The sequence below is a fragment of the Lontra canadensis genome, unplaced genomic scaffold (genome assembly GCF_010015895.1).
Source record: "Lontra canadensis isolate GAN:19392208 unplaced genomic scaffold, GSC_riverotter_1.0 scaffold1, whole genome shotgun sequence".
NCBI classification, from domain to species: domain Eukaryota; kingdom Metazoa; phylum Chordata; class Mammalia; order Carnivora; family Mustelidae; genus Lontra; species Lontra canadensis.
Window position 1 is genome coordinate 119,687,269 of NW_022630995.1, and position 16,674 is coordinate 119,703,942.

General features: G+C 37.7%; 1 protein-coding gene across 2 annotated transcripts in view; it reads right to left on the minus strand.

The window, feature by feature from the left end:
* Positions 1 to 317: 317 nt before the first annotated feature.
* Positions 318 to 16,674, minus strand: part of CDS1 (CDP-diacylglycerol synthase 1) — a 62,825-nt gene continuing 46,468 nt past the window's right edge. Inside the window, exons 6-13 of one of the 2 annotated variants that reach the window (XM_032862513.1) lie at positions 15,658 to 15,716; positions 13,995 to 14,077; positions 12,615 to 12,702; positions 9,945 to 10,013; positions 9,072 to 9,224; positions 7,543 to 7,662; positions 5,411 to 5,514; positions 318 to 1,103 (exon numbers count right to left, since the gene is read on the minus strand). In XM_032862513.1, the coding sequence (XP_032718404.1) occupies positions 974 to 1,103; positions 5,411 to 5,514; positions 7,543 to 7,662; positions 9,072 to 9,224; positions 9,945 to 10,013; positions 12,615 to 12,702; positions 13,995 to 14,077; positions 15,658 to 15,716 (806 nt within the window). In that variant the 3' untranslated portion in view covers positions 318 to 973. The remainder of the gene's footprint in view (positions 1,104 to 5,410; positions 5,515 to 7,542; positions 7,663 to 9,071; positions 9,225 to 9,944; positions 10,014 to 12,614; positions 12,703 to 13,994; positions 14,078 to 15,657; positions 15,717 to 16,674) is intronic. The other variant, XM_032862521.1, reaches the window with a different exon arrangement.

Genomic DNA, 16,674 nt, shown 5'->3' on the forward strand with positions numbered 1-16,674 from the left:
GCCCAGGGTGCCAGCAGGGAGGCCCCCTGGGACACAGGCCTGCAGAGCCCGGCTGGGGACGGCCCCTCTAGCTCTGCGTCAGCCACCACCCCTGCTCACTACCCCCTACACTGATCTTACGGGCTTGAGGCTGCAGAACTGATGGATGCCAGTTCACTAGGAAACAAGGAAAAGCAGAGGATTCGACCAAGAGGTGGCCCAGGGCCTTCATCTCTATCCTCGGCCTCCTGAGCTGTGATCGGCTGTGGAGAGAATCTGTGAAAGATGCCTAAATCATGTCTTTCAGAGCAGAATTCTCCTTTGTTTTTCTTGAAGACTTTTTTTTTTTTTTGCAACTGTCATGTTTTTCCAAATGATTTTATCAGGAGTCGACTTTGATGTCTGCTCTTTTTGAACCTACCTAAAAATGGCATGTTTTCCCCTGGCAAATGTTTACTTATTTCTTTGAAAAACGGACAAGATTTTTTTTTCTTTTTTGGATCCAACTCAGCCCTTCAGAAAGGACTTCAGACTGAGAGGAGGAAGTGCAGGAGAACTAACTTCCTATTGTGCCTTACACAAAACATTTTGTTAAAATTAAGAGCAGCTCCAAGTACAAAAGTAAATATTTGTGCAAAGGGCACAATGCCAGATGCAATCTTAAGACATCCTCAATTTACTCTTTTTCCATTTGACTCTTTAAAACACAAGTCTTTTACATTATGAAACCTAGCAAGTCGGGGGAAGGAAGTTAACATCAGAGAATACACTTTAGAAAAAGTACAGGATTTTTTTGCTGATAATTTGCTACTTATTTCATAACTTAGATCAAGTAAGTGTTAAATATTCACAGTAATTTCGAGAAGAGACATTCGCGTCATAAAACTTCAATCTATTGCATTTTTAACCAGTTTTCTGTGCAATTACAAAATTTTATCGGTCAGTGCTTTCCTGTAGAACTCCTTATGATTAGTCCTTCCCTTTCTGGATCCAGCTATACCTTCGAGGTGGGCTGTAGAATTCCTTTCTCAATCAGATGAGTCTTCAGGGTTTGATATATATTTAACTGCTGTTCCGGCTGAAGCGCCAACAACTGCTGCAGCACTTTGCTGGGATTCGGACCCCTGGTAACAAAGCAGAAAAGGCCAAGCTCATGTTATTTGGAGAGACCCAAAGGAAGCACATACTTCCAACTGAAACTAAATCATGCACGTAAGTGTAGAGTAACCACCTTCATTGATCAAGCTCGCTTTAGTGCCCAATGTTGGTGTCTGAGGGAGAAAAAGCCCCATAGATATTTGGCACCGAGAGGCATACAGTACATTTGGGAAGAATGCACAAACACAAAATGCCTGAACAGCAGTAGGCAATCTAGGGGGCGCAGATCTCAGTTCTACAAAACATCTCAAAGGAGCAACCTGAGTTAGAGGTGGGGACAGGGAACGAATCCTGACTGGTCAAGACTCAAGAACCATCCTTTAAGGAAGGGAGCAAAGTCCCAGTGGATGAAGCTATAGAGGACATGAAAATATACCTTAAATTTTTAGCTTCAGAGAAACTTCAATAAGTGCCCCTAGGGTATTATGAATGTTCACGAGACAGGACACTAAGGTGCACACCTGGCACTGAAGCCCCTACCCAGGATCGACAGTAGATGTCACAGGCTTTGCCCAAAGAAAGTCTTCGGTGAACCCCAATATAGGAAACAAAAGTGGGTTTTTTCTAGTTGAAAGGAGGATGAAGAGGCAGACAGCCTGCCCTCCTCACCCACCTGACAGAAGTTCCAGCGGAGGCGAAGTGAGCCCAGGGAGAAGCAAGGCAACAATGAGGCAGTGGTACGGCATGCTCACCCTTCTCTCCCAGGAAAGTCTCCTCCAACAGCCCCCACCCCCTTACCTCCCGACCCCAGCCCTCTTTTTCCCACCCTTCCATGTTGCACTTGAATCAGAAAAGGTCCTAAACAGGACTCTCACTCTTTCCCTGCTCTGACACTCATATAGTCAGGGGTTATAGTAACTCCCCCCAGCCCCGACTCTGGAACTCAACTCATTTACACCTGTGTGATCTTCTACAGTGCTATATTGTCAAATTCAGAATGAACAGAATTCCAATATCAATATATATGTATTGTTCTCTGCAATTTCTACAGTCCATCTGAATATGAAAAACAGATTATTGTTCACTTCTTGGAAAGAGACATTAGTAAAATCCAGTGGAAAACAGCAACACATAAAAGATATATGGAGAAGGGCACTGAATTCTGAGAAGGACATTTATACAGGTAACTAAATTTCTTAGAACTGTTCAGTTCAAATGGAATTCTAGGAAACAGAAAACCCAGTAACAAGGAAATGTCTGCTATTTAGGGATATCCCAACAAAAGTCTTTGATTAAACCAACCACACCACAGCACAGATCATCCATCCCCTGGATCACCTTTGTGCACGAGGATTAGCTCCACATCTGCCAGAAGTGTGGCCAGATGTCTCTCACCGCCACTGTCTACTCCAGTCAGGGCACAGCTTGTCTTTGCTGAATCAAAAGGTTCAGCAACCTCATAACAAACCCAGAGTAAGGACCCACAGAGGAAAGGAAGAGTATTGTAGCAAGTTCAGCTAAATACAAAATTATGTCAGCAGGTGCTCCCAGCAAGACGCACCCTGGCACTAGCCCTGTATTTCTATTAGTCTAAATATTTGCTTTCAAATGGTAGACAACGTGGCTCAGCATGACTTTTCTCTACTGAGAGAACGGGTTAAAAAAAAAAAAAAGTGATTTAATGCCCAGAAGCTGCCACCATCTGAAAACAGAGTCCAAAGGATTCATTAATTACTAATACTCTGATATATCAGGAACTGCCATATAAATGGATTAAACACTCCAATTAAAACGATAAAAGTTAGGGACACCTGGGTGGCCCAGATGGTTAAGCATCTGCCTTTGGTTCAGGTCATGATCTCAGGGTCCTGTGATCTGAGGTCATGATCTCATTGGGCTCCCTGCTCAGTGGGGAATCTGCTTCTCCCTCTGCCTCTGCCCCTCCCCCCACTCATGTGTGCACACATGCGTGCCCTCTCTCTCGTGCACGTGCATGCTCTATCTCAAATAAATAAAATCTTAAAAAGAAAAAGAGACAAATGTCCTCTGGGTTATTTAAAAAAAAAAAACAAAACTAAGGTCAATCTATATGCCTATTAGAAGAGAAACATGCTTTAAATAAGGATAAAGGAATGCTAAAAATAAAAGGATTGACAATCACTATATAAATACTAACCAAAAGAAGGCTGATGCCATTATTCTAATATCCAACCAAATAGGCTTTAAGCAAATTGTATATAAAGATGGACATTACAGAACAATATTAGGAGTTATTCAACAGGGAGACAGGACAGTCCTGAATGTGTATATACCTAAAGCCACCACAGAATACATAAAGCAAAAATTGTCAGACTAGGAATAAGTAAATTGACAATCACAGTGGGGGAGGGGCACCTGGGTGGCTCAGTCAGCTGAGCATCCAGCTCCTGATTTCAGCTCAGGTCATGATCTCAGGGTCATGGGGTTGGGCCTGAGTTGGGCTCCATGCTGGCTGTGGAGCCTGCCTGGGATTCTCTCTCTCCCTCTGCCCTTCCTGCTTGTGCTCTCTCGCTCTAAAATAAATAGATAAATGTTTTAAAAGAAACAATCACAGTGGGATATTTTGACAAAGCTCTCTTCCTGAAAAGATGAAAAATGGAAACAAACAATGAGTACAGAAGATGTAGCTAACACTCACAGCCCTACATCCCCACCATGCAGATGCACATGGGCACACGGACACATACTCAACAGACAAGATACTGGACACAAAACAAGTCTCTATAAACAGAAACTGAAATGATGAAGAGTATGCTTTCTGACCATGTAAAATGAAGTCAATAAAGGAAGGAGAATGAGGAAATCCATTTGTTTGGAAAGCCATCAACACACATCTAAATAACCCACATGCCAAAGCAGATATCATACTGGAAACCAGGAAGTATTTGTAACTGAGAATGAAAATGCAAACATAACATGTAAGGTGAGAGTAAAGCAGTACTTAAGAGGGAATTTATAGTCTTGGATGAACATTTCAGACAAAAGGCTGAAAATCAATAAACTAAGCTTTATCTCAAGAAGCTCAAAAAGCAACACCAAATTTTGTCTTAGAAAGATGAAGGAATGAAAGATGCAAGCAGACATCAATGAAACACGAAGTTAACAAAGCCAGAATTTGATTCTTTGGAAAGATTAATGAAATAAACTCCTAACAAACTGCTCAAGAAAAATAAAAATTAATACAAAATTCCAACATTGCCCTGGGTATATTTTTAAAATATGTGTTTGGGGATCTACAAATATGAATTTCTAAATACTCTCTGAAGGAAATACATGTTTTCTGTGGTCAGCTACTCTGCAGAGACTGTGGAAAATGAAGTTAACGTTGCTTGCTGTGGTTTGTTTTCACACCACAAACTAGCATTTTAGGGCAGATCCCAAACCTTATGGTTTTTTTAAAATTTTTATTTTTTGAAGATTTTATTTATTTATTTGACAGACAGAGATCACAAGTAGGCAGAGAGGCAAGCAGAGAGAGAAAGGGAAGCAGGCTCCCTGCTGAGCAGAGAGCCCGATGTGGGGCTCCATCCCAGGACCCCGAGATCATGATCTGAGCCGAAGGCAGAAGCTTTAACCCACTGAGCCACCCAGGCACCCCCAAACCTTATGGTTTAATAACAAGAATAAACCACCCTATACAAAAAAGCAACATCCCTCCATTCACCCCACTTCTCCATACCCCCCCACCCCACTCCCCACCCCCCATACAACCATAATCCTCTGGCCTGCTTTATTTTTCTCCATGGCACTTACCACCAGCTAACAAACTAAATTTGTTTTTTGTCCTTTTCTGCCCCTTCTCTCTCCAGCTCCCCAATAAGAACATAAGCTCTGAGTGCAGGGAGTTTGTTTTGTTCTTTGCTATATCCATGCCTGGAACATTCCCCAACACTTCACAGGCACTCAAGCAATAGCTGGTGGACTGGATGAATTATTACACCCTCCTCCTTTTTACTTAGTATTCACTATCATTGTATACCACAGAAAATGAGAAATCTGATGAGTCAATTCACTACCACCCACATTACCTAGATTTTACCTTGGTCCTATTAAATACCATGATATATACTATTACTTAAGTTATGCAAATGTGTGTAAAATAATTATAATTTAACCATTTTTTCTTAATCATACTTCTCAGGGCTACAATGTGACGCCAACTCCAGGGGCTGCCATTCCCTTTTTATATTATAATTACCACTGACAGAAAAGTAATTCGTTCAAACTAATACCTATGGAAATGAGAATTCAAAGAAATCATCTTAATAAAACATTTTTAAAAATCTAAAAGTACCTTATAAAACTTGTGATGTACACGTGCACAAAAGTTGCCATCAAATACTGACAATCAAATCTGTCCATTATCCCGCCATGTCCAGGAATGGTGTTTGCAAAATCCTTCAGAAACAAATAAACATATGAGCAAATTTTCAAAAAATCACCTGCTATAAAACTCCTACCTGTAAATGTCTCTTGGCACTAGGGACCTGAAGAAAAATACTACTGGATCTCCTCACTAAAGGCAGACTTACTAGAGCACGTCTCACAAGTTAAAACCACGTCTTTCAAATATGTACCCACATTCAAATGATTAGCGAATTGACTAAAAGCAGTCAAGTAACACTAATTAAATATTAATTAAATCTAGTACTAACATTTTTAGTTGGTAAAGCTTTTTCTAAATCAAAAGCGCTACTGGCTATTATTAATCTGATACTGTTCTAGCTGACTTTTCTGTTTACCCAGAAATTATTTGAGGAGCTCTTTTTAGTGTTGTTGACAGATGTACAACTAGTTCTGACTCATGATAATTCTAATAGTTTTACTCCGAAATAAATATTTTGCTACAATAATGTATATTCTTCTTTAAGTATTGAGGTAAAAGGAAAATCAAAATAGATCATGTGGGGCACATTAGTCCATTAAATGCCCCAAGTGAAGGAAATGGTTAGTAAGTCTCTCAAGTGGACTCTCTAGACATACCCACTGTCTGGGTGCAAAGGACATGGAAATGACGGAATGCTCTTCTAGCGTACGCAGGCGACCTAAAAACATCTAAACGCAACAGCTATTATACCTTCATTTTGAACACTCAAAATAATCTATCATTCAAGAAGAAACCTCACATTAGAGACCACTAAAGAAAATACCATCCCAAATGTAACATTTCTTTGTTTCAAACAATTACTGAAAAATTCTTTGGTTACTTTTTTACAGTGCATTTCCTTTCCTTCCTTCTCCTCCCTACTCTCAGAAGCAACAAGAGAACCATAGTAACTCAATTCCACTCTGCCGTTTGCAGCCTCGACAGGACAGTCTTTATGGGCAGCTCTTGCTGGGGTTCACTGTGGGCACATGTTGTCTCCCCCAGTAGGTGGTGAGCAGCTTGAGAACAAAGACATTTATACACTTCTGCATGCTGCATTCCACCGAACATAGTGTCTTCTCCATTTTAAGCGCTCACCAAGTGAGTTTTTTTTTTATTTCCCTGGCTTCGGCGGCCCTGTGTGATCCCCCAATTTCTGCAGTCTGATCGCTGCCTCTCTACCACAGTCAGGGTGTTCTCACTCCCCTTCAAACAGGCTAAGCTCCTCCTCTCCTTTGCACTCACTGGAACTCTCTTCCTTCGATTTTTCTATAGGACTCCTTCTCTTCTCAGGCCCCTGTTCAAATGCCACCTCCTCCAGAAAGGCCTGCCCTGTTCACCCCACTTTCAATAGCTATTCTCTGACTCCCAATGGCACAAGAGCGAAGATAATAAATACATGTGACTTTCTGAGAATCCAAATTAAATGAAATATAGGGATAATTTTATGTGTCATGAAAAGAGATCAGCAAACTGTCCCATAGTCCTAGTCTAGCCCACTACCTATTTTGTAAATAAAGTTTTATTAAAACCCAGTCATGGCCATTTGTTGACATACTGGCCACAGGGCTTTGCATTACAATGGCAGAGTTCAGAGTTGGGTAGCTACAATGAGCTTAATAAATGATTTCTTCCTTTACAGAAAGAGTTTACTGACCCCAGATCTAGGAGAATGGATGGTTAAATCCAAAGGTTCTCCTGCTTGTCTCTTTAAGTGAGACTGTGGCACAACACATAAACTTTGGACGATTCATAGCTGGATTTTTGGAGGAGAACTTGAAGCACTAAGATTCTGCATTTGTCCCAACATTGACACACGCCGATTCTATGAATGTGGCTGACATAACACTTTAAAATGTATTAACATGGCCTGTCCCAAATTTAACAAGAGAGAATATACTCGAATCAGCCAGGATGCATTTCTCTGAGGCTGAAACAAATAGAATGTAAAAGTTTTTGCCCAGCGGCTTAACGTGGGAGACTAAGAGAGAACCAAATTACAACTATATTGTATTCTCTACTTATATTCTCTAATAATAACAAAGATTCTAAACACACACCTTGATTTTGAATGCTCTTTTGAATCCACTGGCAAAGAAGCCTCCAAAAGGGCCAATCAAAGATGCAAATGTTGAAAGAGCAATGCTGTGTATCTGGAAAGGATACAAGCTCACTGTTTCCTAAAGAGAAAATAAAGGGGGAAGGGATTTAACTGCATTAATATTGTATTTGAGCATGCCACCTCCACTAAGAACTATGATATAAATATTAAATCAAACCATTATACCACATTTTTGGTAACTTCATAAACTTTCAGGATCATGGGAGAAAAATGTGTTGTAATCTCTCATTCCCATCCTCTACTTAGCCAGTACTCTCCATTCCCCCCTCTAAGTATTCTGACAGCACCACGCACACTAAAATCTTGCAGTTGGCAGGATACTCTAGTTCATACAGAAACTTCTACAACACTTGAGTTGTAGGTTTACCAAGAATCAGTTGAGTTAATTTCTGAATTTCTTACTAGAACTGTATAACTTTTGTATTTTATTTCACTTTAATTGTATATGACAAAATGAAGGGAAAGTTTGTCTTTTACTTTAAAAAAAAAAAGACCAGCAAATTGAGCATCAGCAAGACAGTCATAAAAGATTCAGGGAGGAGATAATAGAAATTGAGAATAATTCTCCACACAAATTATTTAGTAAATTCTTGGTTCTTGTTCAACTTTAAATAGACTGGAACTATAAACTGCAGACAGCGCATAGATAGGTAGGCTCTAGAAAGATCATTCTGAACACCAGTCTCTGGACCTGTTCTCAAAGCAAAGTCCTTGTCCCATTCAAAGACTGGTAGTACCAAAAAGTTTTACAGCAGATAACAGATGGCTTGGACACTGAAAAAAACTCTTAGATTCCATGTATTGCATACTCGAGGAGAGAAATAATTTGTTGGTTAACCTCCTCCTCAAAAATTATGGACTTTAGTGAAAATATCTCAGATACACACAGGTACACAGCACACACATGCAGCTATTTGATTCCTTACTTTAACCAACCACCCACCAGTCTTGATGACATAGATCAGCAGGGTTCTAATGGACAGCATGTCAACATCCTCCAGTGAGAGGCCTCAACGTTACCTTCAAATGGCAACAGTATGCTTTTCAAAGGGAAACTGATTTTTTAGAAGCAGCAGCTTTCTGCACTATTAAAGGTCCCCTAAAAGTCAAGGAATCTTTGAGCTGTTGATTCCTTTTTAATTAAGCTTTAAATTGAGTCCATTCCTACCGGTTACAAGTGAAGCTCACTGTAACCCATTTGATTTGCAGAAATCTAAGGAATACTGAAAAATGTTTTCAAAACAAATACAAGGTAAATTACCATAAATAATCATTCAAACCACAAGGTAAGTAAATTCCAAACAGACAGCTGGTTTGTGATAGTAATATTCATTTTATGTTCAAGAAAGGGAAACCACAAGGGGACAGAAGTTTAGTGCTACTTTTAAATGAACCTTCATCTTTGGGATACAGGATCCTATATTTATATTTATATTATATTTATTTATTTATATATATTTATCTTACCCGTCTCAACACTGCCTTTAGAAAGGGAGGAAGTGAATAACTCTGAAGCTGGAAAAGTTCAGAGGGTTCACATTCTGTAACAAAGGAGTTAACATCACTTCGGTATTCCACTGGGCAGACAAAGTACTGGTATTTGGATAACATGTAGGCAGCCTGAATAACAAAGCAAGAGTCCATGAAACAGTGAATGAAAATAACAATTATATATATGCTTATATATATATATTCTATAAAAAACTTAAACTTAACAGTTTTTGTATACTTATCTTTTATCCAGCCATTTTATTATAACCTTCGATTCTCACAAGACCTCTTTTAATAAAAACCTAAATTCTGTAACTGTACACTAATTTTTGAAACATTAACAATATCTGTTATGCATATCTAAAAGTAAATGCCAATTATTTTTAACAAACTTTTCCTACAAGTTGGGCTCACAGCAGTACCCACTAAGTAAACTAGCCGGTATGCATTAGGGAGGCAGAGTTCTTCAATATCATTAATATTCTCTGCTTTACTCAAAGCCACTACTTATCCCAGTAACTGGGTCCCCCTGAAGGCAGAACAACTGTTAGAAACTACCAAAACACAACAGCACAGCAATGGGTCTCAAGCCTAGCTGTTCATTAGAATCAGCTGGGGGAGTTAACGGACTTGGGATAGGGCTGGGACATAGACTTTATAAAAGATCCCCAGGTAATTCTGATATGAGGCCATGATCAGAGCTACTGGGGTACAAAACTGGTTCTGCTTAGTGGGTTTTAATAAATACATTATTAACATTTTGTGGTTCAGTTTTTTTAGGTTTAGAATAGATTAGTAAAACTTGCCATCATTTTCCAAAATGTAAATAAAAATCCCAGCAAAACTCACAATGAATCCAAACACGACTGTGGAAAAGAAACCGCCAATAAATCCTTCCCAAGTCTTTTTAGGCGACAACTAAAAAAGGTCAAATAAATTGAAAAGAGTTACTCCACTCACAAAACACACAAATACACAGGCAAACTCTCTTCAGTAAATTCCCACAATACCTTATACATCTCTCCTTACTTTTTCTTATTGGAATGGCTCTGCAACCCTTTTTCCTTCACTCCATGATCCTGACTTATTTGTGCAAATTTCTCTAGTAATATGCAACATATTAGACCCTCAAATATTTGACATACTGTGAATATATGTCTGTTTCTGTATAACCTCAACTTATTTCTCTCTCAAAGAACTATAAACTCTAGATTAAAATCAACCCATGACTTTAAAGCTTATATAAACCCCCACAAGAGCATAGTTCTTGCAATAAGGATGAGATGTACTCATTCCAAGTACATACGATCTGTATTGACCTACTACTGACAAAAAACAGAATATCACAAAACATGGACAATGCAGCACATCAGATTTTTGTATATTCCCCAAAATGCCATGCATATGACAGACCTCTTTCTGAAATGGCAAAACACTCCAGATACAGTATTTGCTCCACAAGTATTCACATATCCTTCTCCCTTTGGTCACAATCTATGTCTGTCTCCATGAAGAAAGGAACATGTTGTGCTTCTAAGAATAGATACTGTTTCAGATTCCGGCTATTGTTTCTCAGTCAATGGGGCATTCAGGCAGAGAAATCTGGAGGAAAGTTTGGAAATCAGTGATGCAGGGGCAGGAGGAAAAGATTTGGGAGTGGACAGCACTAACTGCCTTATCCTATAAGATAAGGACTGATACACAGGGATCTGGTCATCAGAAGATCACTGATGACCTCTGTGATGACCCTTTCAGTGGATGGGTGAGGGCAGAAGCCAAATAAATATCAGACAGAAGTTTATGCAGACAGCAACAGGTGACAGGCTAAACTACATGATCTCTTCATAGACCTCTTGTCTTAACGATGTTCACGAAAGGCCAAAGCCAAAAACGTTGATAGAAACAGTTTCTTGATAAATCTGATAACAATTCTGCCACAGAGATGAGAGTGATACACACCATTTCCTAGTATAATTCAGTATTACTGTCATGAAGTAGGAGCTGACTCAAATTGAAAAGTGACTGTTGATTATTTCAGAGATAACTTAATTGGGAACCTGGGAGGCTCAGGGTTGGGCATCTGGCTCTTGATTTCGGCTGGGGTCATGATCTCAGGGTCCTGGGACTGAGCCCTGTGTCAGGCTCTGTGCTCAGCGGGGAGTCTTCTTGGGGATTCTCTCTCCCCCTTCATTCTGCCTCTCCCCCAACTTGTGTTTTCTCTCTTTCTCTCAAATAAATAAATCTTCAAGAAAAAAAAATAAAGATAACTTATCAAATTAAATTGATCTATATCAAACTGATTTAGAGGTTAACTTGTTTAATTACATATGGGTATATTATACAACTAATCCAGCCCTAAATTCACTAGAAATCTATGTTCAAAATCAGACAGTAACATTCTTCCACATCCATAACAACCTCTTTCAAGACTTCCAAAGCCAAAAACTTCTCATCTGATATAGAAGCCTTGAATATTTAATCACGTACTCTTATGCTGAAGCAGCTTTAGAAATGTTTAAATATATATATATTTAGCTTGCTTGCCTGTATCCCTACAGCTCAGCCCGATGTTGTATGCTAGACTCCTATGTGGGGAAGAATTCATGGAAGATTTTCTTGAAGGATAAGCACTTCATGCTTTCCTCTGGGAACACTTACGCCTCGTATCATTCTGATCAAACAGGTTTGGTACCTGCACAACCGTCTCAGTTCCTCCAAACTGCCTTCGTGTAGTAACATCCAAAGAGCCAATTAACATATTTGTGGGAATATTATTAAAGATTCTGCCTGACACATGAATGGAGTGAATCCTATCTAAAGCCCCAACATGAAAAGTTTGTTTAAAAGTAATTAGTTCTATGATTTTTCCATGAGGAATTGGTTTGTTTCTTCTCCAAAATGAGAACCGTATAACAATTCATTTCCTTCTTTGCCTCCACTGACTGTAAGTAGAACCAAATCAAAGGCAAAACCACATGATCTGCTCATGTGTATTTTTCTTTCCCTTGTCTAACATTTACTTATTACTTGCATCACCAGTATTTTATTGTAGGGCCTCAGGGGTTTTTTTGAAATGAGTTTGGGTGTAAAAGCTTTACAGATGGACATGAGTATGTGAAGATGGTTAAGTGTACCCTTTCAAAATAATTGCTAAAGGAGCAGAGTCTAGGAAAGACTTGTTTGTAGGGTTGCTACAATGGAATGGAAGAAGGAAGACTTGCACTGTAGCTAATGGAAAGAAACCAGCCGAAAGATGAAATGAGCCTTCACAAGATGAAGGATAATTGATAGAGACAGGTCCTTATTGAGCAGCCAAGAGACTATCTCACAAAGTATCCAGATGGAATCATTGGGAAATATGGCTCACTGCCCCTACACTGTGGCTGTTAAATACAGCTATGGGAAAATCAAAGCACCTCACAAATAAAAATGTAGTACAGCACCAAATTGTTGGAAATTTTCTCCAGTGGCTCATCTTAAGGTTATGGTAATGGCTTGCTCAAGATATTGTTCCATTACCTTAATTAATGGAGTCCTCCCAAAAAAAAATCCAAAAAGGTAAGCAGTTATGTCATTGCAAATAACACTTGATATTGGAACAAGGAACCTTAAAGAAAATCAGAAAAAAAGTCCATATGATTAAGTGTCAAACATTTATACAGGTTATGACTCATAAAGAACCAATGCAATAACCCTTTGGATTATACTGCAGCCTCATCCAGAACATTTGCCAAAACATTAGTAGAAATGATATATATCAAGTAAATTTGCCCAGATCAGCTTAATGCAATTCAGCAGAGAAAAATCTATAAATAAACCAACATATCAGGAGAATATTGCTAAGGAAAATATTAAATAATCAATTTAATTTTAATATTAAGCAATCCATTTCTATAGCTATGGACTTTCAAATTTCGATTTTATGAGAAACAAGTTATAACAGCACAAAGAATTAAAATAAGCAGTCTTTCAAAATGGAAAGGAGTCATTTGTTTAGACACAATATAATCTCATAAATTTGTAACAAGCACTTAATACAAATTCTTTCTCGGGAAGAACTATCAATTTTAATTCTACCTTAGCCTATAGTTATATTAAACCCTGCTACTTTTATAGAACCTACTAATTTCAGTAGCTGCCCCCTATCAATTAAAAGTTTGTATGTGGAAGAGAATCTCAAAATGATTCTGATCATTTTACACACACACATACACACACACACCCCTTGGTATTAAAAAAAAACAAGAACAAAACACAAAGCTGTGAAGGATTTTATCTTGACAAAGACCTATTGACTATAAAAGATTTTAACTAATGGGTTTAAAAAGAATGTGGGGATAACATGGCCAGATTTCTTAAATCATTTTTCTCCACTATGTTTTTAACTAATAATTTTTATAATTTTAAACTAATAAAAAAATGCTTTCTGAATATTCAAGTCACTGCTAGACAGCAAGTAATTCCATCTGAAATCTGGACACTCCTGTATAAAGGCAGAGTGGAACCTACCCAACTTTCATTCAGCACAGTGTTTGCTCACAAGCCAACTTTCATGTTCTTTTGCATTCCACAAAAATAATATACTCTTTTTAAAATCTGTGTATGCTTTGTAAAAAGACACATAAGATGTAGTAACACTGAAAATGTAATTAATTTTTGGAGCTTTTATGAGGACTTCCTGCATTTTATTTGGAAGCCGAAAAAGAAGGGTTTTCAAGTTGTTAACGAAGTGTTTGTCTTCAGTTGTCAAAGAGTAAAGCAAAACTCAGTAAGATATTTTAGTGATAGAGCAACAACAAAGAGTACATTTTAGTAGAAATCTATAAGACACTGCCCAACTGAAAGAGCTTTAAAAAGGCTAGGACATAAATACAAAGCAGCATAATGCCGTCCCCTTACCATATCATGCCTTCAAACAGATTTTGGATGACAAGATGTGACTGAGTAACTGTTATCAGTAGAGTGACATGAGTCCATGCGAACTGTTAATAGCCCAACAACACAACAATTAGTGAGCATAGCTGATCAGTGCAGCCCTGGAAGCAAGAGCAATTTTGAAACACAAATTTCTAGCATGACTTTTGGTCAAAGTTTGTAAGATAGGGACATACAAAATAAACGCTGTTAGTAAATTATAGTCATTTGAGGGTCTACTGGAACCTTAAAACCATGAAGACATTGAACAAAGTAATCTTAATTTAAACAAAAATGGAATGCTAACAATACTTGGAAACATTACTGAATTTAAAAACATATACAAAATATACAATAATCCTGAATCATTAGATTAAAATGATAATGAGAAATTTCTGCTGTTCTTACAGCATCTAGAGAGGACCATTTTGCTCTGGCTGCATTCTGCATTAAAAATGCTAAAAGCTCTTCTTTTTTCAGAGTTCATTATGGTAACTTTTCCCATAGAGAGTTATTTCTGCCTTCAGATAACTCAAACCAACAGGGACCAGTTACTCTTAAACACCAGCATTCCATACTTGAAAGTTGGTCTTTACAGTACCATTAAAGGACAGTATTCAATTTCAAAATTTCAAACCTGTGTGTTTCATCAAGTCCATCTAGCCTGAGAGATGCCATTTTAGTAATTTTTTTTAGCATCACTTGTATGAGTAGAATGTGAATGGGAAAAAAATATATATCTTAACGTTTCTATATCTGTCTCATAATTTTGACTGGAATTTATAAAATGTTTAAAAATTTTAAGATTTGGATTTATTCATAATAAACCTATTTCTCATTTTGGCAAATAATAAATGAGGTTTTATAATATATTTGTTTTATTTTTATCTGCATAGAAGATCTAATTCTCTTTCATTTTGGTCGCTTCAAAATGCGTAAATGATTTTTTTCCAATAAAATTTATGTTTTCATAGGAGATTCTATTATTTCTAACTCATCTTGATGGTTTCTAGATTTTCATGGATAATTTGACTCTCCTCAAGATTCCCCCAAATTAGAAATTTAAGAAATATTACAGTTTCCCAGTGATGATGCTCAGCAGAATGTCTCAGTGTGGAAAAGCAAAGCATAAAAAATAGGAAATATATCCAAATCCAAAACAAGCCTTATTAATACATGAATTCACAGATCTAAATACTATATTTTCCATTTTACATTCTTATAATTAGCTACCTTTTAAGAAAATAAGAAAAATTCATCATACACAGTGATAAATTTCATAAAATACTAAGCACAATTCAATGATAAACTACATAAAACACCTTAGGCCAAAAAGAATTTGCAATTAACTGTGTGACTAACCACAGCTACCAGGAAAATATATGTTCTGTTCTCCTTATGCTCAGCTAAGGACAAATAAAGATAGTTATTGTCCATAGAAAAATATCATAGATACTTTGAAACCAGTTAAAATTTTAAAATCTTCAAGAATTGTACAACTTAAACCTTTTGTATGTAACAGTCATCCAAAATTGAAATACTCCTCAAATTTAGGCAAAACATCAACTAGCAGATTAGATCTTCTCACTATAGAAAAAAAATAAAGGCAAGCACATTTTTATTACATGTACTTATGGTTAATACAGACCATATAAAACTGCAGACGATAATGTTTCTTCACCAAGCTCAGCACAAACATGCAGAAACCTGTTTAAGAACAAAAAACATGTGCTTGTTGTGCAATGTTATAAAATATAAGATTCATGAGCTCAAATAAACAAATTTTCTCTACCACTTCGAGGTATACTTTAGCATTTACTCAAAGGCCACCTCTCCTACTCATAAAAAGCATTTTAAATTAAAGTTTGTTGAGTGAAATAATCTTGTGTTCTCCAAAATACCCAATATTTTCTGTGTAATAAATTCAAAAAGCATCCCCTGCATTAATTACGTGAATTAGTCCCTTGCAAATATATGGACACAGAAAAACAGATCCTGAATTTCAGCTGAATGAAAGTTATTTGATAAGAGAGAGAAAAAAGTTACCTACAAGGGAAAATCTCTAAGACTATGAGCTGATTTTTCAGCAGGAACTTTGCAAGCCAGAATGGAGTGGCATGCCATATTCGAAGTCCTGAAAGGAAAAAAACCCTACAGCTAAGAATACTCTATCTGGCAAGGTAATCCTTTAAATTTGAAGGAATGGTAAAGAGTTTCCCAGACAAATAAAAGATAAATGAGTCTTAGAAGAAGAGTTAAAGGCACTTCTTTTTTTTTTTTAAGTTTTTTTTTTAATTTATTTGAGAGAGAGAGAGAGAGAGAGCATGAGAGGAGAGAGGTCAACTGGAGAAGCAGACTCCCTGCCAAGCAGGGAGCCCAATGCGGGACTCAATCCTGGGACTCCAGGATCATGACCTGAGCCGAAGGCAGTGGCTTAACCAACTGAGTCACCCAGGCACCCCAAAGGGACTTCTTTAAGTAGAAAAGAAATGGCTATAAGTAGACGTAAGAAAATTGTGAATAAAAGACATGGGGCACTGGGTGGCTCAGTCAGTTAAGGCTTGGGCTCTTGATTTTGGCTCAGGTCATGATCTCAGGGTTGTGAGATCAAGTCCACACCAGGCTCCACACAGGGTGTGGAGCCTAAGATTCTCTTTCTCCTTCT